This window comes from Bombina bombina, chromosome 7 (assembly GCF_027579735.1).
Source record: "Bombina bombina isolate aBomBom1 chromosome 7, aBomBom1.pri, whole genome shotgun sequence".
Classification (NCBI taxonomy): domain Eukaryota; kingdom Metazoa; phylum Chordata; class Amphibia; order Anura; family Bombinatoridae; genus Bombina; species Bombina bombina.
In genome coordinates this window covers 430,282,328-430,307,706 of record NC_069505.1, presented here as the reverse complement: position 1 = coordinate 430,307,706, position 25,379 = coordinate 430,282,328, and the positions used below count along the sequence as shown (strand labels likewise).

General features: G+C 50.8%; 2 protein-coding genes across 2 annotated transcripts in view; one reads left to right on the top strand and one right to left on the bottom strand.

Moving 5' to 3' along the window:
* DESI1 (desumoylating isopeptidase 1) overlaps positions 1-16,420 on the bottom strand; it is a 55,390-nt gene extending 38,970 nt beyond the window's left edge. Inside the window, exon 1 of the mRNA XM_053721317.1 lies at positions 15,673-16,420. Within this exon, the coding sequence (XP_053577292.1) occupies positions 15,673-15,748 (76 nt within the window). The 5' untranslated portion in view covers positions 15,749-16,420. The remainder of the gene's footprint in view (positions 1-15,672) is intronic.
* A 5,319-nt stretch (positions 16,421-21,739) lies between these two features.
* Positions 21,740-25,379, top strand: part of XRCC6 (X-ray repair cross complementing 6) — a 53,596-nt gene continuing 49,956 nt past the window's right edge. The window contains 3 exon segments of the mRNA XM_053721316.1: positions 21,740-21,832; positions 23,725-23,811; positions 24,099-24,208. Of these exon segments, the coding sequence (XP_053577291.1) occupies positions 23,730-23,811; positions 24,099-24,208 (192 nt within the window). The 5' untranslated portion in view covers positions 21,740-21,832; positions 23,725-23,729.

Here is a 25,379-nt window from a genome sequence, read left to right as displayed (position 1 = left end):
TGACACACACACACACCTCTCTCTGACACACACACACACCTCTCTCTGACACACACACACACCTCTCTCTGACACACACACATCTCTCTGACACACACACACCTCTCTCTGACACACACACACCTCTCTCTCTCTGACACACACACACCTCTCTCTCTCTGACACACACACACCTCTCTCTCTCTGACACACACACACCTCTCTCTCTCTGACACACACACACCTCTCTCTCTCTGACACACACACACACCTCTCTCTCTCTGACACACACACACACCTCTCTCTGACACACACACACACCTCTCTCTGACACACACACACCTCTCTCTGACACACACACACCTCTCTCTCTCTGACACACACCTCTCTCTCTCTCTGACACACACACACATCTCTCTCTGATACACACACATCTCCCTCTCTCTGACACACACACACACCTCTCTCTTGACACACACACACACACACCTCTCTCTCGACACACACACACACACCTCTCTCTCGACACACACACACACACCTCTCTCTGACACACACACACCTCTCTCTGACACACACACACACCTCTCTCTGACACACACACACACACCTCTCTCTGACACACACACACACCTCTCTCTGACACACACACACACACCTCTCTCTGACACACACACACACACCGCTCTCTGACACACACACACACTCTCTCTGACACACACACACACACTCCTTCTCTGACACACACACACACCTCTCTCTGACACACACACACCCTCTCTCTGACACACACACACCTCTCTCTCTCTGACACACACACACCTCTCTCTCTCTGACACACACACACACCTCTCTCTCTCTGTGAGAACACACACACCTCTCTCTCTGTGAGAACACACTCGCCTCTCTCTCTCTGTGACAACACACACACCTCTCTCTGACACACACACACCTCTCTCTCTCTGACACACACCTCTCTCTCTCTGACACACACCTCTCTCTCTCTGACACACACCTCTCTCTCTCTGACACACACACACATCTCTCTGACACACACACACACCTCTCTCTCTGACACACACACACACCTCTCTCTCTCTGACACACACACACACCTCTCTCTCTCTGACACACACACCTCTCCTCTCTCTGACAACACACACCTCTCTCTCTCTGACACACACACACCTCTCTCTCTCTCTGACACACACACACCTCTCTCTCTGACACACACACACACCTCTCTCTCTGACACACACCTCTCTCTCTCTGACACACACCTCTCTCTCTCTGACACACACCTCTCTCTCTCTGACACACACACATCTCTCTGACACACACACACACCTCTCTCTCTCTCTGACACACACACACACCTCTCTCTCTCTCTGACACACACACTCACCTCTCTCTCTCTCTCTCTCTGACACACACACACCTCTCTCTCTGACACACACACCTCTCTCTCTGACACACACACACCTCTCTCTCTGACACACACCTCTCTCTCTCTGACACACACACACCTCTCTCTCTCTCTGACACACACACACCTCTCTCTCTTCATCTGACACACAACACACCTCTCTCTCTCTGACACAACACACACCTCTCTCCTCTGACACACACCTCCTCTCTCTGACACACACCTCTCTCTCTGACACACAACTCTCTCTCTGACACACACCTCTCTCTCTCTCTGACACACACACACCTCTCTCTCTCTCTGACACACACACACCTCTCTCTCTCTGACACACACACACCTCTCTCTCTGACACACACCTCTCTCTCTCTGACACACACCTCTCTCTCTCTGACACACACCTCTCTCTCTGACACACACACATCTCTCTGACACACACACACACCTCTCTCTCTCTGACACACACACACACCTCTCTCTCTCTGACACACACACACACCTCTCTCTCTCTGACACACACACACACCTCTCTCTCTCTGACACACACACCTCTCTCTCTCTGACACACACACACCTCTCTCTCTCTCTCTGACACACACACACCTCTCTCTCTCTCTGACACACACACACACCTCTCTCTCTGACACACACACACCTCTCTCTCTGACACACACCTCTCTCTCTCTGACACACACCTCTCTCTCTCTGACACACACACATCTCTCTGACACACACACATCTCTCTGACACACACACACACCTCTCTCTCTCTGACACACACACACACCTCTCTCTCTCTGACACACACACACCTCTCTCTCTCTCTGACACACACACACCTCTCTCTCTCTCTGACACACACACACCTCTCTCTCTGACACACACACACCTCTCTCTCTGACACACACACACCTCTCTCTCTGACACACACCTCTCTCTCTCTGACACACACACACCTCTCTCTCTCTCTGACACACACACACCTCTCTCTCTCTGACACACACACACCTCTCTCTCTCTGACACACACACACCTCTCTCTCTGACACACACCTCTCTCTCTGACACACACCTCTCTCTCTGACACACACCTCTCTCTCTGACACACACCTCTCTCTCTGACACACACCTCTCTCTCTGACACACACCTCTCTCTCTGACACACACACACCTCTCTCTCTGACACACACACACACCTCTCTCTCTGACACACACACACACACCTCTCTCTCTGACACACACACACACCTCTCTCTGACACACACACACCTCTCTCCCTGACACACACACACCTCTCTCCCTGACACACACACACCTCTCTCCCTGACACACACACACCTCTCTCCCTGACACACACACACCTCTCTCTCTCTGACACACACACACCTCTCTCTCTCTGACACACACCCTCTCTCTCTCTGACACACACACACCTCTCTCTCTCTGACACACACACACCTCTCTCTCTCTGACACACACACACCTCTCTCTCTCTGACACACACACACCTCTCTCTCTCTGACACACACACACCTCTCTCTCTGACACACACACACCTCTCTCTCTCTGACACACACACACACCTCTCTCTCTGACACACACACACCTCTCTCTCTGACACACACCTCTCTCTCTCTGACACACACACACCTCTCTCTCTCTCTGACACACACACACCTCTCTCTCTCTGACACACACACACCTCTCTCTCTCTGACACACACACACCTCTCTCTCTCTGACACACACACACCTCTCTCTCTGACACACACACACCTCTCTCTCTCTGACACACACCTCTCTCTCTGACACACACCTCTCTCTCTGACACACACCTCTCTCTCTGACACACACCTCTCTCTCTGACACACACCTCTCTCTCTGACACACACCTCTCTCTCTGACACACACACACCTCTCTCTCTGACACACACACACCTCTCTCTCTGACACACACACACACACACCTCTCTCTGACACACACACACCTCTCTCCCTGACACACACACACCTCTCTCCCTGACACACACACACCTCTCTCCCTGACACACACACACCTCTCTCCCTGACACACACACACCTCTCTCCCTGACACACACACACCTCTCTCCCTGACACACACACACCTCTCTCTCTCTCTGACACACACACACACCTCTCTCTCTGACACACACCTCTCTCTCTCTGACACACACCTCTCTCTCTCTGACACACACACACCTCTCTCTCTCTGACACACACACACCTCTCTCTCTCTGACACACACACACCTCTCTCTCTCTGACACACACACACCTCTCTCTCTCTGACACACACACACCTCTCTCTCTCTGACACACACACACCTCTCTCTCTCTGACACACACACACACCTCTCTCTCTCTGACACACACACACCTCTCTCTCTCTGACACACACACACCTCTCTCTCTCTGACACACACACACCTCTCTCTCTCTGACACACACACACCTCTCTCTCTCTGACACACACACACCTCTCTCTCTCTGACACACACACACCTCTCTCTCTGACACACACCTCTCTCTCTGACACACACACACACACACCTCTCTCTCGACACACACACACACCTCTCTCTGACACACACACACACCTCTCTCTCTGACACACACACCTCTCTCCCTGACACACACACACCTCTCTCCCTGACACACACACACCTCTCTCCCTGACACACACACACCTCTCTCCCTGACACACACACACCTCTCTCCCTGACACACACACACCTCTCTCCCTGACACACACACACCTCTCTCCCTGACACACACACACCTCTCTCCCTGACACACACACACCTCTCTCCCTGACACACACACACCTCTCTCCCTGACACACACACACCTCTCTCCCTGACACACACACACCTCTCTCCCTGACACACACACACCTCTCTCCCTGACACACACACACACCTCTCTCCCTGACACACACACACACCTCTCTCCCTGACACACACACACACCTCTCTCCCTGACACACACACACACCTCTCTCCCTGACACAGACACACACCTCTCTCCCTGACACACACACACACCTCTCTCCCTGACACACACACACACCTCTCTCCCTGACACACACACACACCTCTCTCCCTGACACACACACACACCTCTCTCTCTGACACACACACACACCTCTCTCTCTGACACACACACACCTCTCTCTCTGACACACACACACACCTCTCTCTGACACACACACACACCTCTCTCTCTGACACACACACACCTCTCTCTCTGACACACACACACCTCTCTCTCTGACACACACACACCTCTCTCTCTGACACACACACACCTCTCTCTCTGACACACACACACCTCTCTCTCTGACACACACACACCTCTCTCTCTGACACACACACACCTCTCTCTGACACACACACACCTCTCTCTGACACACACACACCTCTCTCTGACACACACACACACCTCTCTCTGACACACACACACCTCTCTCTGACACACACACACACACACACCTCTCTCTGACACACACACACACCTCTCTCTGACACACACACACACCTCTCTCTGACACACACACACCTCTCTCTGACACACACACACACACACACACACACCTCTCTCTGGCACACATCTCTCCCTCTCTCTGGCACACATCTCTCCCTCTTTCTCTCTCTGGCACACATCTCTCCCTCTCTCTGGCACACATCTCTCCCTCTTTCTCTCTCTGGCACACATCTCTCCCTCTTTTTCTCTCTGGCACACATCTCTCCCTCTTTTTCTCTCTGGCACACATCTCTCCCTCTTTCTCTCTCTGGCACACATCTCTCCCTCTTTCTCTCTCTGGCACACATCTCTCCCTCTTTCTCTCTCTGGCACACATCTCTCCCTCTTTCTCTCTCTGGCACACATCTCTCCCTCTTTCTCTCTCTGGCACACATCTCTCCCTCTTTCTCTCTCTGGCACACATCTCTCCCTCTTTCTCTCTCTGACACACATCTCTCCCTCTTTCTCTCTCTGGCACACATCTCTCCCTCTTTCTCTCTCTGGCACACATCTCTCCCTCTTTCTCTCTCTGGCACACATCTCTCCCTCTTTCTCTCTCTGGCACACATCTCTCCCTCTTTCTCTCTCTGGCACACATCTCTCCCTTTTTCTCTCTCTGGCACACATCTCTCCCTCTTTCTCTCTCTGGCACACATCTCTCCCTCTTTCTCTCTCTGGCACACATCTCTCAAACCAAAATCAACTTTATTGGCATGACAGATTAAATAAATCAGTGTTCCTAAAGCATGTTATTTAGGGAAAATGGATTCTGTTAAAACAGAGGGGATATTGCAGTCTCTGTAATAAGAGGTTATATAGCCTCTCTCAGTTTGTGTCATGTTTCAGTATAATCAGTCGACAATTGTGCTGTTTTTTTTTTTTATCTTCTCCAAGGAGGATTTTTATGTCCTCTTGCTCACTAATGACGTTGAAAGTATATTTGCTGGTAATTTTTGAAGGTGATCTTCTCTTACATGGGCATTGCAGCAAGAAGCACATCTCATCTTCTATTACTCCCTGGGCACATTGTTGGCACACTTGGCTTTCTTTTGGTTGCCATGTTTTTCTGTGCCTGACAGTCTCTCTTTATAAATAGTGTGTACTTATTCTATACTGGCACAGAATTTGTGTTTTTGCAAGCTAAAGTGCCAGTATATGTTACCTTTGTAAGCAGCAGTAAGCTTGTAAGTTTTGTGTATTTGCTACTTTCCTTTGTCCAGGTCATGATATAGTTTTCTTTGATTTTTCTGCTCATACTCCTTATCTGCTGATGTGATTGACAGAATTGTGGGATAATTTGTTTTTCTTACTTGACAGGAAAAAAAGTTTAATTGCACAGGGTCTGTTTACAAGATTACCAGTCAGCATCAGACCATGATGGTAGGACTGTGGGTTACTGTTGTTTAGACAAGTCCAGTTTCTCAGTGATCTCTTGCATATAGACAAATAGAGGGGTTTTATATATATATATATATACACACATACATACAGTATATATTACGGCTGGGCGATATAGGGAAAAAAGAAAATTGTGATTGCATCGCAATTTTCACAACAGCACCCCCTGTTGTAACCCCCGTAAGCCCCCTCTGTAACCTTGCACCCCCTGTAACCCTCATAAGCTCCCACTGTAACCCTCCCAATAAGCACCCCCTTTAACATCATAAGCACCGCCTGTAACCACCATCAGCCCCCAACCCACATAAGTCCCAGCGCCCCCCCCTCCATGTAACCCGCATCAGCCACAGCGCACCCCCTCCATGTAACCCTCATCAGACACATCGCTCCCCGGTAAGTCGGCTCAATGTCGCAAGGCGGGCACGGCAAGTCGGCGGCCCTCCTGTACGTCATAGGTGATGTCAAATCGGGCAGGGCTAAAAAAAACGCATACTCTTGCAGTTTTAAAACCGGGGCGATTATTCACGGTTTAAAATCGCATCTGCGATTAATCGTGCAGCCCTAATAAATATATATCTCAAAGTGTTGGACTTAGACTGCAGCCCTGTTCAACTGCCCTGATGAAGGAATTCAGTCCTTCTATTGTTCACTTTAATAGTATATTTGTTTTTGTGCCAGACTTTCTTCCTGCATTTCTTTGCAGAGATTTTCAAAGTCATTTTCCCAGATATTCCCGTTTTGGATAGCTGTGTGATGGGAGTTTTGGTTTGAAGTTGAACTGATATGATGCCACTTATCCCAAAAGGAGTTGTCATTTAGGGCTTTTTCAATTTCTTCCAGTTTGTTGTTTATGTAACTGTTTTTTCTTACGACTAGCGTTGCTTGTAGTCTTTCAACACTTGGTAATATTGTGTCCTTAGTTCACTATTGTTTGGGTTTCTATATTTCATATTTGATTTAAACCATAGGTTAAATCTTAGAGTATTGTATCCTTTATTGAACCATTTTTGTTTTTGGTTATAGTTAATTTTCTTTAGATTTGTTTTTCTGCTATTTCTTGTAGTATTTTGCTTCTTGATTCACTCCCTGTGCATTTGATTCATATTCTGTATTCTGGAAGCTATGAAGCAAGATTTTTATTTCTTCATAGTTGCACATCTCAATATAATTTGTAAGATTTCGCTTGGTCCATAAGTAGGAAGGTTTGAGGTTGTAAAGACAAGATTGATTTAGTTGTGATGAACACGGCTTGTTTGACGCTTTGATGCAAAGTAAGAAGTGATTGTCGTCTGATAGGTGGGTTTGAGAGGTTACTATGAAAGTACTGATAAATTTCTCTCTCCGACCCCCATCTCGCTCTCTCTCTCCGACCCCCATCTCTCTCTCCGACCCCCATCTCTCTCTCTCTCTCTTTCTCCGACCCCCACCTCTCTCTCCGACCCCCACCTCTCTCTCCGACCCCCACCTCTCTCTCCGACCCCCACCCATCTCTCCGACCCCCACCCATCTCTCCGACCCCCACCCATCTCTCCGACCCCCACCCATCTCTCTCTCCGACCCCCATCTCTCTCTCTCTCCGACCCCCACCTCTCTCTCCGACCCCCACCTCTCTCTCCGACCCCCACCTCTCTCTCCGACCCCCACCCATCTCTCCGACCCCCTCCCATCTCTCCGACCCCCTCCCATCTCTCTCTCTCTCTCTCTCTCCGACTCCCATCTCTCTCTCTCTCCGACCCCCATCTCTCTCTCTCTCCGACCCCCATCTCTCTCTCCGACCCCCATCTCTCTCCGACCCCCATCTCTCTCCGACCCCCATCTCTCTCTCCGACCCCTCTCTCTCTCTCCGACCCCTCTCTCTCTCTCTTTGACCCCCATCTCTCTCTCTCTTTGACCCCCATCTCTCTCTCTCTCTCTCTGACCCTCATCTCTCTCTCTCTCTCTGACCCTCATCTCTCTCTCTCTCTCTGACCCTCATCTCTCTCTCTCTCTCTGACCCTCATCTCTCTCTCTCTCTGACCCTCATCTCTCTCTCTCTCTGACCCTCATCTCTCTCTCTCTCTCCGACCCTCATCTCTCTCTCTCTCTCCGACCCTCATCTCTCTCTCTCTCTCTCTCTCCGACCCCCATCTCTCTCTCTCTCCGACCCCCATCTCTCTCTCTCTCCGACCCCCATCTCTCTCTCTCTCCGACCCCCATCTCTCTCTCCGACCCCCATCTCTCTCTCCGACCCCCATCTCTCTCTCCGACCCCCATCTCTCTCTCCGACCCCCATCTCTCTCTGACCCCCATCTCTCTCTGACCCCCATCTCTCTCCGACCCCCATCTCTCTCTGACCCCCATCTCTCTCTGACCCCCATCTCTCTCCGACCCCCATCTCTCTCTCTCTCTCTTTGACCCCCATCTCTCTCTCTCTTTGACCCCCATCTCTCTCTCTCTCTCTTTGACCCCCATCTCTCTCTCTCTTTGACCCCCATCTCTCTCCGACTCCCATCTCTCTCTCCGACTCCCATCTCTCTCTCTCCGACTCCCATCTCTCTCTCTCCGACTCCCATCTCTCTCTCCGACTCCCATCTCTCTCTCTCCGACTCCCATCTCTCTCTCTCCGACTCCCATCTCTCTCTCTCCGACTCCCATCTCTCTCTCTCCGACTCCCATCTCTCTCTCTCTCCGACTCCCATCTCTCTCTCTCTCTCCGACTCCCATCTCTCTCTCCGACCCCCATCTCTCTCTCCGACCCCCATCTCTCTCTCCGACCCCCATCTCTCTCTCCGACCCCCATCTCTCTCTCCGACCCCCATCTCTCTCTCTTTGACCCCCATCTCTCTCTCTCTCTTTGACCCCCATCTCTCTCTCTCTCTTTGACCCCCATATCTCTCTCTCTCTCTCTGACCCCCATCTCTCTCTCTCTCTCTTTGACCCCCATCTCTCTCTCTCTTTGACCCCCATCTCTCGCTCTCTCTCTTTGACCCCCATCTCTCTCTCTCTCTCTTTGACCCCCATCTCTCTCTCTCTCGCTCTCTCTCTTTGACCCCCATCTCTCTCTCTCTCTCTTTGACCCCCATCTCTCTCTCTCTCTCTCTCTCTCTTTGACCCCCATCTCTCTCTCTCTCTTTGACCCCCATCTCTCTCTCTCTCTCTCTTTGACCCCCCATCTCTCTCTCTCTCTCTCTTTGACCCCCATCTCTCTCTCTCTCTCTCTTTGACCCCCATCTCTCTCTCTCTCTCTTTGACCCCCATCTCTCTCTCTTTGACCCCCATCTCTCTCTCTTTGACCCCCATCTCTCTCTCTCTCTCTGACCCCTCTCTCTCTCTTTGACCCCCATCTCTCTCTGACCCCCATCTCTCTCTGACCCCCATCTCTCTCTGACCCCCATCTCTCTCTGACCCCCATCTCTCTCTGACCCCCATCTCTTTCTCTCTCTCTCTCTGACCCCCATCTCTCTCTGACCCCCATCTCTCTCTCTCTCTCTGACCCCCATCTCTCTCTCTCTCTGACCCCCATCTCTCTCTCTCTCTGACCCCCATCTCTCTCTCTGACCCCCATCTCTCTCTCTGACCCCCATCTCTCTCTCTGACCCCCATCTCTCTCTCTGACCCCCATCTCTCTCTCTGACCCCCATCTCTCTCTCTGACCCCCATCTCTCTCTCTCTGACCCCCATCTCTCTCTCTCTGACCCCCATCTCTCTCTCTCTGACCCCCATCTCTCTCTCTGACCCTCATCTCTCTCTCTGACCCTCATCTCTCTCTCTGACCCTCATCTCTCTCTCTGACCCTCATCTCTCTCTCTGACCCTCATCTCTCTCTCTCTCTGACCCTCATCTCTCTCTCTGACCCTCATCTCTCTCTCTGACCCTCATCTCTCTCTCTGACCCTCATCTCTCTCTCTGACCCTCATCTCTCTCTCTCTCTGACCCTCATCTCTCTCTCTGACCCCCATCTCTCTCTGACCCCCATCTCTCTCTGACCCCCATCTCTCTCTGACCCCCATCTCTCTCTGACCCCCATCTCTTTCTCTCTCTCTCTCTGACCCCCATCTCTCTCTGACCCCCATCTCTCTCTCTCTCTCTGACCCCCATCTCTCTCTCTCTCTGACCCCCATCTCTCTCTCTGACCCCCATCTCTCTCTCTCTCTGACCCCCATCTCTCTCTCTGACCCCCATCTCTCTCTCTGACCCCCATCTCTCTCTCTGACCCCCATCTCTCTCTCTGACCCCCATCTCTCTCTCTCTGACCCCCATCTCTCTCTCTCTGACCCCCATCTCTCTCTCTCTGACCCCCATCTCTCTCTCTCTGACCCCCATCTCTCTCTCTCTGACCCCCATCTCTCTCTCTGACCCTCATCTCTCTCTCTGACCCTCATCTCTCTCTCTGACCCTCATCTCTCTCTCTGACCCTCATCTCTCTCTCTGACCCTCATCTCTCTCTCTCTCTGACCCTCATCTCTCTCTCTGACCCCCATCTCTCTCTCTCTCTCTGACCCTCATCTCTCTCTCTGACCCTCATCTCTCTCTCTCTCTGACCCTCATCTCTCTCTCTGACCCCCATCTCTCTCTCTCTCTCTGACCCTCATCTCTCTCTCTGACCCCCATCTCTCTCTCTCTCTCTGACCCCCATCTCTCTCTCTCTCTCTCTGACCCCCATCTCTCTCTCTCTGACCCCCATCTCTCTCTCTCTGACCCCCATCTCTCTCTCTGACCCCCATCTCTCTCTCTGACCCCCATCTCTCTCCGACCCCCATCTCTCTCTCTCTCTCTTTGACCCCCATCTCTCTCTCTCTTTGACCCCCATCTCTCTCTCTCTCTCTTTGACCCCCATCTCTCTCTCTCTTTGACCCCCATCTCTCTCTCTCTTTGACCCCCATCTCTCTCCGACTCCCATCTCTCTCTCCGACTCCCATCTCTCTCTCTCCGACTCCCATCTCTCTCTCTCCGACTCCCATCTCTCTCTCTCCGACTCCCATCTCTCTCTCCGACTCCCATCTCTCTCTCTCTCTCTGACCCTCATCTCTCTCTCTGACCCCCATCTCTCTCTCTGACCCCCATCTCTCTCTCTGACCCCCATCTCTCTCTCTCTCTCTCTGACCCCCATCTCTCTCTCTCTGACCCCCATCTCTCTCTCTGACCCCCATCTCTCTCTCTGACCCCCATCTCTCTCTCTGACCCCCATCTCTCTCTCTGACCCCCATCTCTCTCTCTGACCCCAATCTCTCTCCGACCCCCATCTCTCTCTCTCCGACTCCCATCTCTCTCTCTCCGACTCCCATCTCTCTCTCTCCGACTCCCATCTCTCTCTCTCCGACTCCCATCTCTCTCTCCGACTCCCATCTCTCTCTCTCCGACTCCCATCTCTCTCTCTCCGACTCCCATCTCTCTCTCTCCGACTCCCATCTCTCTCTCTCTCCGACTCCCATCTCTCTCTCCGACCCCCATCTCTCTCTCCGACCCCCATCTCTCTCTCCGACCCCCATCTCTCTCTCCGACCCCCATCTCTCTCTCTTTGACCCCCATCTCTCTCTCTCTCTTTGACCCCCATCTCTCTCTCTCTCTTTGACCCCCATATCTCTCTCTCTCTCTTTGACCCCCATCTCTCTCTCTCTCTCTCTTTGACCCCCATCTCTCTCTCTCTTTGACCCCCATCTCTCGCTCTCTCTCTTTGACCCCCATCTCTCTCTCTCTCTCTTTGACCCCCATCTCTCTCTCTCTCTCTTTGACCCCCATCTCTCTCTCTCTCGCTCTCTCTCTTTGACCCCCATCTCTCTCTCTCTCTCTTTGACCCCCATCTCTCTCTCTCTCTCTCTCTCTCTTTGACCCCCATCTCTCTCTCTCTCTTTGACCCCCATCTCTCTCTCTCTCTCTCTCTTTGACCCCCATCTCTCTCTCTCTCTCTCTTTGACCCCCATCTCTCTCTCTCTCTCTCTTTGACCCCCATCTCTCTCTCTCTCTCTTTGACCCCCATCTCTCTCTCTTTGACCCCCATCTCTCTCTCTTTGACCCCCATCTCTCTCTCTCTCTGACCCCTCTCTCTCTCTTTGACCCCCATCTCTCTCTGACCCCCATCTCTCTCTGACCCCCATCTCTCTCTGACCCCCATCTCTCTCTGACCCCCATCTCTCTCTGACCCCCATCTCTCTCTGACCCCCATCTCTCTCTGACCCCCATCTCTTTCTCTCTCTCTCTCTGACCCCCATCTCTCTCTGACCCCCATCTCTCTCTCTCTCTGACCCCCATCTCTCTCTCTGACCCCCATCTCTCTCTCTCTCTGACCCCCATCTCTCTCTCTGACCCCCATCTCTCTCTCTGACCCCCATCTCTCTCTCTGACCCCCATCTCTCTCTCTCTGACCCCCATCTCTCTCTCTCTGACCCCCATCTCTCTCTCTCTGACCCCCATCTCTCTCTCTCTGACCCCCATCTCTCTCTCTGACCCTCATCTCTCTCTCTGACCCTCATCTCTCTCTCTGACCCTCATCTCTCTCTCTGACCCTCATCTCTCTCTCTGACCCTCATCTCTCTCTCTGACCCTCATCTCTCTCTCTGACCCTCATCTCTCTCTCTGACCCTCATCTCTCTCTCTGACCCTCATCTCTCTCTCTCTCTGACCCTCATCTCTCTCTCTGACCCCCATCTCTCTCTCTCTGACCCCCATCTCTCTCTCTCTGACCCCCATCTCTCTCTCTCTGACCCCCATCTCTCTCTCTGACCCCCATCTCTCTCTCTGACCCCCATCTCTCTCTCTGACCCCCATCTCTCTCTCTGACCCCCATCTCTCTCTCTGACCCCCATCTCTCTCTCTGACCCCCATCTCTCTCTCTGACCCCCATCTCTCTCTCTGACCCCCATCTCTCTCTCTGACCCCCATCTCTCTCTCTGACCCCCATCTCTCTCTCTGACCCCCATCTCTCTCTCTGACCCCCATCTCTCTCTCTGACCCCCATCTCTCTCTCTGACCCCCATCTCTCTCTCTGACCCCCATCTCTCTCTCTGACCCCCATCTCTCTCTCTGACCCCCATCTCTCTCTCTGACCCCCATCTCTCTCTCTGACCCCCATCTCTCTCTCTCTCTCTGACCCCCATCTCTCTCTCTCTCTCTGACCCCCATCTCTCTCTCTCTCTCTCTGACCCCCATCTCTCTCTCTCTCTCTGACCCCCAACTCTCTCTCTCTCTCTGACCCCCATCTCTCTCTCTCTCTCTGACCCCCATCTCTCTCTCTCTCTCTGACCCCCATCTCTCTCTCTCTCTCTGACCCCCATCTCTCTCTCTCTCTGACCCTCATCTCTCTCTGACCCCCATCTCTCTCTCTCTCTCTGACCCCCATCTCTCTCTGACCCCCATCTCTCTCTCTCTCTCTCTGACCCCCATCTCTCTCTCTCTCTGACCCCCATCTCTCTCTCTCTCTCTGACCCCCATCTCTCTCTCTCTCTCTGACCCCCATCTCTCTCTCTCTCTCTGACCCCCATCTCTCTCTCTCTCTGACCCTCATCTCTCTCTCTGACCCTCATCTCTCTCTCTCTCTGACCCTCATCTCTCTCTGACCCTCATCTCTCTCTCTCTCTCTGACCCTCATCTCTCTCTCTCTCTGACCCTCATCTCTCTCTCTCTCTCTGACCCTCATCTCTCTCTCTCTCTCTCTGACCCTCATCTCTCTCTCTGACCCTCATCTCTCTCTCTCTCTCTCTCTGACCCTCATCTCTCTCTCTCTCTCTGACCCTCATCTCTCTCTCTCTCTCTGACCCTCATATCTCTCTCTCTCTCTCTCTGACCCTCATATCTCTCTCTCTCTCTGACCCTCATATCTCTCTCTCTCTCTCTCTGACCCTCATCTCTCTCTCTCTCTGACCCTCATCTCTCTCTCTCTCTGACCCTCATCTCTCTCTCTCTGACCCTCATCTCTCTCTCTCTGACCCTCATCTCTCTCTCTCTGACCCTCATCTCTCTCTCTCTGACCCTCATCTCTCTCTCTCTGACCCTCATCTCTCTCTCTCTCTCTGACCCTCATCTCTCTCTCTCTCTGACCCTCATCTCTCTCTCTCTGACCCTCATCTCTCTCTCTCTGACCCTCTCTCTCTCTGACCCCCATCTCTCTCTCTCTCTCTCTCTCTCTGACCCCCATCTCTCTCTCTCTCTGACCCCCATCTCTCTCTCTCTCTGACCCCCATCTCTCTCTCTCTCTGACCCCCATCTCTCTCTCTCTCTGACCCCCATCTCTCTCTCTCTCTGACCCCCATCTCTCTCTCTCTCTGACCCCCATCTCTCTCTCTCTCTGACCCCCATCTCTCTCTCTCTCTCTCTGACCCCCATCTCTCTCTCTCTCTCTCTGACCCCCATCTCTCTCTCTCTCTCTCTGACCCCCATCTCTCTCTCTCTCTCTCTGACCCCCATCTCTCTCTCTCTGACCCCCATCTCTCTCTCTCTCTCTCTCTGACCCCCATCTCTCTCTCTCTCTCTCTGACCCCCATCTCTCTCTCACTCTGACCCCCATCTCTCTCTCACTCTGACCCCCATCTCTCTCTCACTCTGACCCCCATCTCTCTCTCACTCTCTCTGACCCCCATCTCTCTCTCTCTCTGACCCCCATCTCTCTCTCTCTCTGACCCCCATCTCTCTCTCTCTGACCCCCATCTCTCTCTCTCTCTCTCTGACCCCCATCTCTCTCTCTGACCCCCATCTCTCTTTCTCTCTGACCCCCATCTCTCTCTCTCTCTGACCCCCATCTCTCTCTCTCTCTGAACCCCATCTCTCTCTCTCTGACCCCCATCTCTCTCTCTCTGACCCCCATCTCTCTCTCTCTGACCCCCATCTCTCTCTCTCTGACCCCCATCTCTCTCTCTCTGACCCCATCTCTCTCTCTCTGACCCCCATCTCTCTCTCTCTGACCCCCATCTCTCTCTCTCTGACCCCCATCTCTCTCTCTCTGACCCCCATCTCTCTCTCTCTGACCCCCATCTCTCTCTCTCTGACCCCCATCTCTCTCTCTCTGACCCCCATCTCTCTCTCTCTGACCCCCATCTCTCTCTCTCTCTCTCACCCTCTCTCTCTCTCTCTCTCTCACCCCCATCTCTCTCTCTCTCTCTCTGACCCCCATCTCTCTCCCTGACCCCCATCTCTCTCTCTGACCCCCCATCTCTCTCTCTCTCTGAACCCCATCTCTCTCTCTCTCTGAACCCCATCTCTCTCTCTCTCTGAACCCCATCTCTCTGACTCTGTCTATCTCATCTGTCCTTGTCTCTCACATATCTCTGTCTCACCTGCCTATCTAATATCTCTGTATCTCCTGCCTGTCTCTGCCTGTCTCTTCTCCCCCACACTCAGACAGCTGCTTTGTAACTCACCCAGCATAACGGGGCTGAGGCGGCGGGCCAGGCCCCGGGACAGGTCGTACACGTAAAGCCTGACAGAATGCTCCATAGCACGGTCTTATACTGAGCTGTGACAACCGGTAACACAACACGTCCTGACAATCTAGACCACGCCCACTGCGGGCCTGCCGACCAATCACTAGCAGGAAATGTCCGAGCGGCAAAACACTAGCTACCCCATGTGCCAAACAATAGCCAATCACAGCCCGTGCATGGTACCACAACACCAAGAGGCCACGCCCAGATGCTAAGTCATGTCCAATCACCGTGCTGCTGTGTCACTACCTAAACTTGCTGAAGCATCATATCACGCCCACTCACGCACATTAATGACGTATAGTGACGTCAACTAACACTTCCAGGAAGTGCGGAAAACAAAACAGCGTGGGAGCTATTTACCGGTCTGTTATGTGAGTAACCACTCACCTGTCAGTCAGTAACCATGGGGTGATTATTGTGTCTCATGCATGTAGTATGTGAGTAACCACTCACCTGTCAGTCAGTAACCCAGGGGTAATTATTATTTCACATGCATGTAGTATGTGAGTAACCACTCACCTGTCAGTCAGTAACCCAGGGGTAATTATTATGTCACTTGCATGTAGTATGTGAGTAACCACTCACCTGTCAGTCAGTAACCCAGGGGTAATTATTATGTCACTTGCATGTAGTATGTGAGTAACCACTCACCTGTCTCCCCATCTCTCTCTCTGACCCCCATCTCTCTCTCTCTCTCTGACCCCCATCTCTCTCTCTGACCCCCATCTCTCTCTCTGACCCCCATCTCTCTCTCTGACCCCCATCTCTCTCTCTGACCCCCATCTCTCTCTGACCCCCATCTCTCTCTGACCCCCATCTCTCTCTGACCCCCATCTCTCTCTGACCCCCATCTCTCTCTGACCCCCATCTCTCTCTCTCTCTCTGACCCCCATCTCTCTCTCTCTCTCTGACCCCCATCTCTCTCTCTCTCTCTCTCTGACCCCCATCTCTCTCTCTCTCTCTCTGACCCTCATCTCTCTCTCTGACCCTCATCTCTCTCTCTCTCTGACCCTCATCTCTCTCTCTGACCCCCATCTCTCTCTCTGACCCCCATCTCTCTCTCTGACCCCCATCTCTCTCTCTGACCCCCATCTCTCTCTCTGACCCCCATCTCTCTCTCTGACCCCCATCTCTCTCTCTGACCCCCATCTCTCTCTCTGACCCCCATCTCTCTCTCTGACCCCCATCTCTCTCTCTGACCCCCATCTCTCTCTCTGACCCCCATCTCTCTCTCTGACCCCCATCTCTCTCTCTGACCCCATCTCTCTCTCTGACCCCCATCTCTCTCTCTGACCCCATCTCTCTCTGACCCCCATCTCTCTCTCTGACCCCCATCTCTCTCTCTGACCCCCATCTCTCTCTGACCCCCATCTCTCTCTCTGACCCCCATCTCTCTCTCTGACCCCATCTCTCTCTCTGACCCCCATCTCTCTCTCTGGCCCAATCTGTCTCTGACCCCATCTCTCTCTGACCCCCCATCTCTCTCTGACCCCCATCTCTCTCTGACCCCCATCTCTCTCTGACCCCCATCTCTCTCTCTCTCTCTGACCCCCATCTCTCTCTGACCCCCATCCTCTCTCTCTCTCTCTCTGACCCCATCTCTCTCTCTCTCTCTGACCCCCCTCTCTCTCTCTCTCTCTCTCTGACCCCTGACCCTCTCTCTCTCTCTCTGACCCCTGCCCCTCTCTCTCTCTCTCTCTCTCTCTGACCCCTTCTCTCTCTCTCTCTGACCCTCATCTCTCTCTGACCCTCATCTCTCTCTGACCCTCATCTCTCTCTCTCTGACCCTCATCTCTCTCTGACCCCCATCTCTCTCTCTGACCCCCATCTCTCTCTCTGACCCCCATCTCTCTCTCTGACCCCCATCTCTCTCTCTGACCCCCTCTCTCCTCTCTACCCCCATCTCTCTCTCTGACCCCCATCTCTCTCTCTCTCTGACCCCCTCACTCTGACCCCACTCTCTCTGACCCCCATCTCTCTCTGACCCCCATCTCTCTCTGACCCCCATCTCTCTCTGACCCCCATCTCTCTCTGACCCCATCTCTCTCGACCCCCATCTCTCTCTCTCTCTGACCCCATCTCTCTCTGACCCCCATCTCTCTCTCTCTCTCTGAACCCCATCTCTCTCTCTCTCTCTGACCCCCCATCTCTCTCTCTCTCTTGACCCCATCTCTCTCTCTCTGACCCCCATCTCTCTCTCTCTCTCTGACCCCCATCTCTCTCTCTCTCTCTGACCCCCATCTCTCTCTCTCTCACTGACCCCCATCTCTCTCTCTCTCTCTGACCCCCATTCTCTCTCTCCTCTGACCCCATCTCTCTCTCTCTCTCTGACCCTCATCTCTCTCTCTCTCTCTGACCCCCATCTCTCTCTCTCTCTCTGACCCCCATCTCTCTCTCTCTCTCTGACCCCCATCTCTCTCTCTCTCTCTGACCCCCATCTCTTCTCTCTCTCTGACCCCCATCTCTCTCTCTGACCCCCATCTCTCTCTCTGACCCCATCTCTCTCTCTGACCCCCATCTCTCTCTCTGACCCTCTCTCTCTCTGACCCCCATCTCTCTCTGACCCCATCTCTCTCTGACCCCCATCTCTCTCTCTCTCTCTCTGACCCCCATCTCTCTCTGACCCCCATCTCTCTCTCTCTCTCTGACCCCCATCTCTCTCTGACCCCCATCTCTCTCTCTCTCTCTGACCCCCACTCTCTCTCTCCTCTGACCCCATGCTCTCTCTCTCTATGACCCCATCTCTCTCTCTCTCTGTGACTCCATGCTCTCTCTCTCTCTCTCTGACCCTCATCTCTCTCTCTCTCTGACCCTCATCTCTCTCTCTCTCTGACCCTCATCTCTCTCTCTCTCTGACCCTCATCTCTCTCTCTCTCTGACCCTCATCTCTCTCTCTGACCCTCATCTCTCTCTCTGACCCTCATCTCTCTCTCTCTCTCTGACCCTCATCTCTCTCTGACCCTCATCTCTCTCTCTCTCTGACCCTCATCTCTCTCTCTCTCTCTGACCATCATCTCTCTCTCTCTCTCTGACCCTCATCTCTCTCTCTCTCTCTGACCCTCATCTCTCTCTCTCTCTCTGACCCTCATCTCTCTCTCTCTCTCTCTGACCCTCATCTCTCTCTCTCTCTCTCTGACCTCATCTCTCTCTCTCTCTCTCTCTCTCTCTGCCCTCATCTCTCTCTCTCTCTCTCTCTCTGACCCTCATCTCTCTCTCTCTCTCTCTCTGACCCTCATCTCTCTCTCTCTCTGACCCTCATCTCTCTCTCTTCTCTCTGACCTCATCTCTCTCTCTCTCTCTGACCCTCATCTCTCTCTCTCTGACCTCATCTCTCTCTCTCTGACCCTCATCTCTCTCTCTCTGACCTCATCTCTCTCTCTTGACCCTCATCTCTCTCTCTCTGACCCTCATCTCTCTCTCTGACCCTCATCTCTCTCTCTCTGACCCTCCTCTCTCTCTCTCTCTCTGACCCTCATCTCTCTCTCTCTCTCTCTGACCCTCATCTCTTCTCTCTCTCTGACCCTCATCTCTCTCTCTCTCTCTCTGACCCTCATCTCTCTCTCTCTCTCTCTGACCCTCATCTCTCTCTCTCTCTCTCTGACCCTCATCTCTCTCTCTCTCTCTGACCCTCATCTCTCTCTCTCTCTCTGACCTCATCTCTCTCTCTCTCTCTGACCTCATCTCTCTCTCTCTCTCTGACCCTCATCTCTCTCTCTCTGACCCTCATCTCTCTCTCTCTGACCTCATCTCTCTTCTCTCTCTGACCCTCTCTCTCTCTCTCTCTCTCTCACTCTCTCTCTCTCTCTCTCTGACCCTCATCTCTCTCTCTCTCTCTGACCCTAACTCTCTCTCTCTCTCTCTGACCCTCATCTCTCTCTCTCTCTGACCCTCATCTCTCTCTCTCTGACCCTCATCTCTCTCTCTCTGACCTCATCTTCTCTCTCTGACTCATCTCTCTCTCTCTCTCTGACCCTCATCTCTCTCTCTCTCTCTGACCCTCATCTCTCTCTCTCTCTGACCCTCATCTCTCTCTCTCTCTCTGACCCTCATCTCTCTCTCTCTCTGACCACATCTCTCTCTCTCTCTCTGACCCTCATCTCTCTCTCTCTCTTGTCCCCCTCTCTCTCTCTCTTCTGACCCTCATTCTCTCTCTCTCTCTGACCCTCATCTCTCTCTCTCTCTGACCCTCATCTCTCTCTCTCTGACCCTCATCTCTCTCTCTCTGACCCTCATCTCTCCTCTCTGACCCTCATCTCTCTCTCTCTGACCCTCATCTCTCTCTCTCTCTCTCTTGACCCTCATCTCTCTCTCTCTGACCCTCATCTCTCTCTCTCTGACCCTCATCTCTCTCTCTCTGACCCTCATCTCTCTCTCTCTCTGACCCTCATCTCTCTCTCTGACCCTCATCTCTCTCTCTGACCCTCATCTCTCTCTCTCTCTCTCTGACCCTCATCTCTCTCTCTCTCTCTCTGACCCCCATCTCTCTCTCTCTCTCTCTCTCTCTGACCCCCATCTCTCTCTCTCTCTGACCCCCATCTCTCTCTCTCTCTTGACCCCCTGCTCTCTCTCTCTCTGACCCCATGCTCTCTCTCTCTCTGACCCCATCTCTCTCTCTCTCTGACCCCCATCTCTCTCTCTCTCTGACCCCCATCTCTCTCTCTCTCTGACCCCCATCTCTCTCTCTCTCTGACCCCCATCTCTCTCTCTCTCTCTGACCCCCATCTCTCTCTCTCTCTCTCTGACCCCCATCTCTCTCTCTCTCTCTCTGACCCCCATCTCTCTCTCTGACCCCCATCTCTCTCTCTGACCCCCTGCTCTCTCTCTCTCTCTGATCCCCTGCTCTCTCTCTCTCTGACCCCCTGCTCTCTCTCTCTCTCTGACCCCCTGCTCTCTCTCTCTCTCTGATCCCCTGCTCTCTCTCTCTCTGAACCCCATCTCTCTCTCTCTGACCCTCTCTGACCCCCATCTCTCTCTCTCTGACCCCATGCTCTCTCTCTCTGTGACCCCATGCTCTCTCTCTCTGTGACCCCATGCTCTCTCTCTCTCTGACCCCCATCTCTCTCTCTCTCTGACCCCCATCTCTCTCTCTCTGACCCCCATCTCTCTCTCTGACCCCCATCTCTCTCTCTCTGACCCCCATCTCTCTCTCTCTCTCTCTCTGACCCCCATCTCTCTCTCTCTGACCCCCATCTCTCTCTCTCTGACCCCCATCTCTCTCTCTCTGACCCCCATCTCTCTCTCTCTGACCCCCATCTCTCTCTCTGACCCCCATCTCTCTCTCTCTGACCCCCATCTCTCTCTCTCTGACCCCCATCTCTCTCTCTCTCTCTCACCCTCTCTCTCTCTCTCTCACCCCCATCTCTCTCTCTCTCACCCCCATCTCTCTCTCTCTCTCTCTCTCTGACCCCCATCTCTCTCTCTGACCCCCATCTCTCTCTCTGACCCCCATCTCTCTCTCTCTCTGAACCCCATCTCTCTCTCTCTCTGAACCCCATCTCTCTCTCTCTCTGAACCCCATCTCTCTGACTCTGTCTATCTCATCTGTCCTTGTCTCTCACATATCTCTGTCTCACCTGCCTATCTAATATCTCTGTATCTCCTGCCTGTCTCTGCCTGTCTCTTCTCCCCCACACTCAGACAGCTGCTTTGTAACTCACCCAGCATAACGGGGCTGAGGCGGCGGGCCAGGCCCCGGGACAGGTCGTACACGTAAAGCCTGACAGAATGCTCCATAGCACGGTCTTATACTGAGCTGTGACAACCGGTAACACAACACGTCCTGACAATCTAGACCACGCCCACTGCGGGCCTGCCGACCAATCACTAGCAGGAAATGTCCGAGCGGCAAAACACTAGCTACCCCATGTGCCAAACAATAGCCAATCACAGCCCGTGCATGGTACCACAACACCAAGAGGCCACGCCCAGATGCTAAGTCATGTCCAATCACCGTGCTGCTGTGTCACTACCTAAACTTGCTGAAGCATCATATCACGCCCACTCACGCACATTAATGACGTATAGTGACGTCAACTAACACTTCCAGGAAGTGCGGAAAACAAAACAGCGTGGGAGCTATTTACCGGTCTGTTATGTGAGTAACCACTCACCTGTCAGTCAGTAACCATGGGGTGATTATTGTGTCTCATGCATGTAGTATGTGAGTAACCACTCACCTGTCAGTCAGTAACCCAGGGGTAATTATTATTTCACATGCATGTAGTATGTGAGTAACCACTCACCTGTCAGTCAGTAACCCAGGGGTAATTATTATGTCACTTGCATGTAGTATGTGAGTAACCACTCACCTGTCAGTCAGTAACCCAGGGGTAATTATTATGTCACTTGCATGTAGTATGTGAGTAACCACTCACCTGTCAGTCAGTAACCAAGGGGTGATTATTGTGTCACATGCATGTAGTATGTGAGTAACCACTCACCTGTCAGTCAGTAACCCAGGGGTAATTATTATGTCACTTGCATGTAGTATGTGAGTAACCACTCACCTGTCAGTTAGTACCCCAGGGGTGATTATTTTGTCACATACATGTAGTATATGAGTAGCCACTCACCTGTCAGTTAGTAGCCCAGGGGCGATTATTGTCACATGTATGTAGTATGTGAGTAACCACTCACCTGTCATTCAGTAACCCAGGGGTGATTATTGTCACATGTATGTAGTATGTGAGTAACTACTCGCTTATCAGTCAGTAACAAAGGGGTGATTATTGTGTCACATGCATGTAGTATGTGAGTAACCACTCACCTGTCAGTTAGTAACCCAGGGGTGATTATTGTCACATGCATGTAGTTTGTGAGTAACCACTTACCTGTCAGTTAGTAACCCAAGGGTGATTATTGTGTCACATGTAACTACTCACCTGTCAGTCAGTAACCCAGGGGTGATTATTGTGTCACATGTAGGTAGTATGCGAGTAACCACTCACCTATCAGTTAGTAACCCAGGGGTGATTATTGTGCCACATGCATGTAGTATGTGAGTAGCCACTCACCTGTCAGTAATCCAGGGGTGATTATTGTGTCACATGCATGTAGTTTGTGAGTAACCACTCACCTGTCAGTTAGTAACCCAATGGAACCTTAAGTGTTTTATCATGTTTTTATCACATTAATGACGTACCTATATGGTAAGTGAAAAATATCTTGCTATGTGATCACCCATGAATCTGCTACAAGTTTGTATTTGTCAGATCCAAACTACTCATGTAGGTTGTCTCATTAATGCTCTAGATGGTTTTTGGTTTTATTAGCAGGAGTGTAGTCTGATAAACATATCATGTGCATTAAACAGGTTTGTTAAGTGAGTGTGTGCTGCAAGAGCAGACAGTGCTGTTAGGTGCAGTTTTACATTGTACTAGTCAGCATTTGTTTTTTATATGTACTAGTGTGTGTGTGTCTATATGTGCTAGTGTGTGTCTATATGTACTAGTGTGTGTCTATATGTACTAGTGTGTGTGTGTGTGTGTGTCTATATGTACTAGTATGTGTGTGTGTGTGTGTCTATATGTACTAGTGTGTGTCTATATGTACTAGTGTGTGTCTATATGTACTAGTGTGTGTCTATATGTACTAGTGTGTGTCTATATGTACTAGTGTGTGTCTATATGTACTAGTGTGTGTCTATATGTACTAGTGTGTGTCTATATGTACTAGTGTGTGTCTATATGTACTAGTGTGTGTCTATATGTACTAGTGTGTGTCTATATGTACTAGTGTGTGTCTATATGTACTAGTGTGTGTGTGTGTGTGTCTATATGTACTAGTGTGTGTCTATATGTACTAGTGTGTGTCTATATGTACTAGTGTGTGTGTGTGTGTCTATATGTACTAGTGTGTGTGTGTGTCTATATGTATATAGTATATCATATGTCAACCCCCTGTGATTATCCCTTTGATGCCAATTACACGTTCAACAATGATTTAACCCTTGACTCATGGCATAACTGTCTCTTCTTCTCCTTACAGAAGCCATGTCTGAGTGGGGGTCTTATTATCATAATGAGGATGGGGAAGATGAGGGGGATCAGGAAGATGGAGATGCTGAGGTTTCTGGTAAGCGGGTAATACAGAATATCACGTATTGTGGCGTACATATATACAGAGTGAAACGTCAGCAAAGCCCCCAAAAACTTTAGAGGTGCTCCAGGGGCTCTAGCTAAGGTGTTTAGATAATTAGTGTATTACTGGTAAAGCATTTAGAGGTGTTTGGGAATAAGATATTATTTATCTTGTGGAGTATTGTGTAGCCAGATGAAATGTGATGGATCCCAGCTGTAATATTCAATGCTAACGAAACTATCTGAAATCTTTTGATATCTACGTATTCTGTCTTTGCTTAGAATCTCGTTTTGGAGGCCGCGATAGTCTGATCTTCCTGGTTGATGCTTCCAAGCCCATGTTCAGCTGCCTTAATGATGACGGATTAACGCCATTTGATCTGACCTTGCAGGTAATATCCTACAATGTTTCAATCTGAGTTTTTTTATTATTATTTTAGAGAAATGAAACAACTTTTTTCTGTCATGATTCAGCTAGAACTTACTATTTTAAACATCTTTCCAATTTGCTTTCATTTTTTGAATTTGCTGTTTTCTTGGTATGCTTTGCTTAAAGGCCTACATAGGTAGGTTAAGGAGCTGGAAACTAGCTGCTGATTGGTGGCTGCACATATATGCCTCTTGTCATTGGCTCACCAGTGTGTTGATCTAGCTCCCTGTAGTGCATTGCTGCTCCTTCAAGAAAGGAAATAAAGAGACTGATGCACATTTGACATAATAAGTACAATGGATAATTGTTTACGATTGTATGCTCTATCTGAATCTTGAAATAAACATTTTGACTTTCATTTCCCTTTTAGGTTTGACAAATAAATAAATATATATATATATATATATATATATATATATATATATATATATATATATATATATATATATATATATTTTAAAGTCCAATAATAAGCACTCTCTGGATTTACACACAGCAAATTTAATACATTTAATAGGCAGATATGTGTATATGCGGGTTGCCATGGCCATGCCTAACCCCAGACCTGTGATTGACTGGTCTCTGATCACATGGGCTGAGTTATGCCCTGATCATGGAGAATGACCACGCCCACCGACGAACACGCTGAAACCAGCGTGGTAAGTAATGGCGGCTTCTCACTTTGAATATGCAATCTGCTCTGTTTTGTTTTATATAGTTGATTGATTCCTCTTTCCGTGGCAGTCCATTTGAATGAAAAATAGGGCCATTCCCTGTGTTAAATTACTATTATGGCAGTATAAGTTTGGTTTATTATACAGATCCATGTCCATCTTTAATTTTTCACTATTGTAATTAGTCACTGCTGTAAACTTCAGATATCACTGATTTATGATAAGAGACACAATGCTATATTGATTTGATGTAATATATGCACATATTTGATGGAATATTGATGATGATTAATGTTTGATGTTTGTTTGACTAATGATTTGTATACATCATCTCCTATTGGGTGTTTGGTCTAATTGAAATGGGGGAGGGGTTTATTGAGTATATAACACTGTTTGTATCACAATTTTGGTTGTCTGAGGAAGGGGTGAATGCCCCAAAACGTCACTGCCTATTAAATT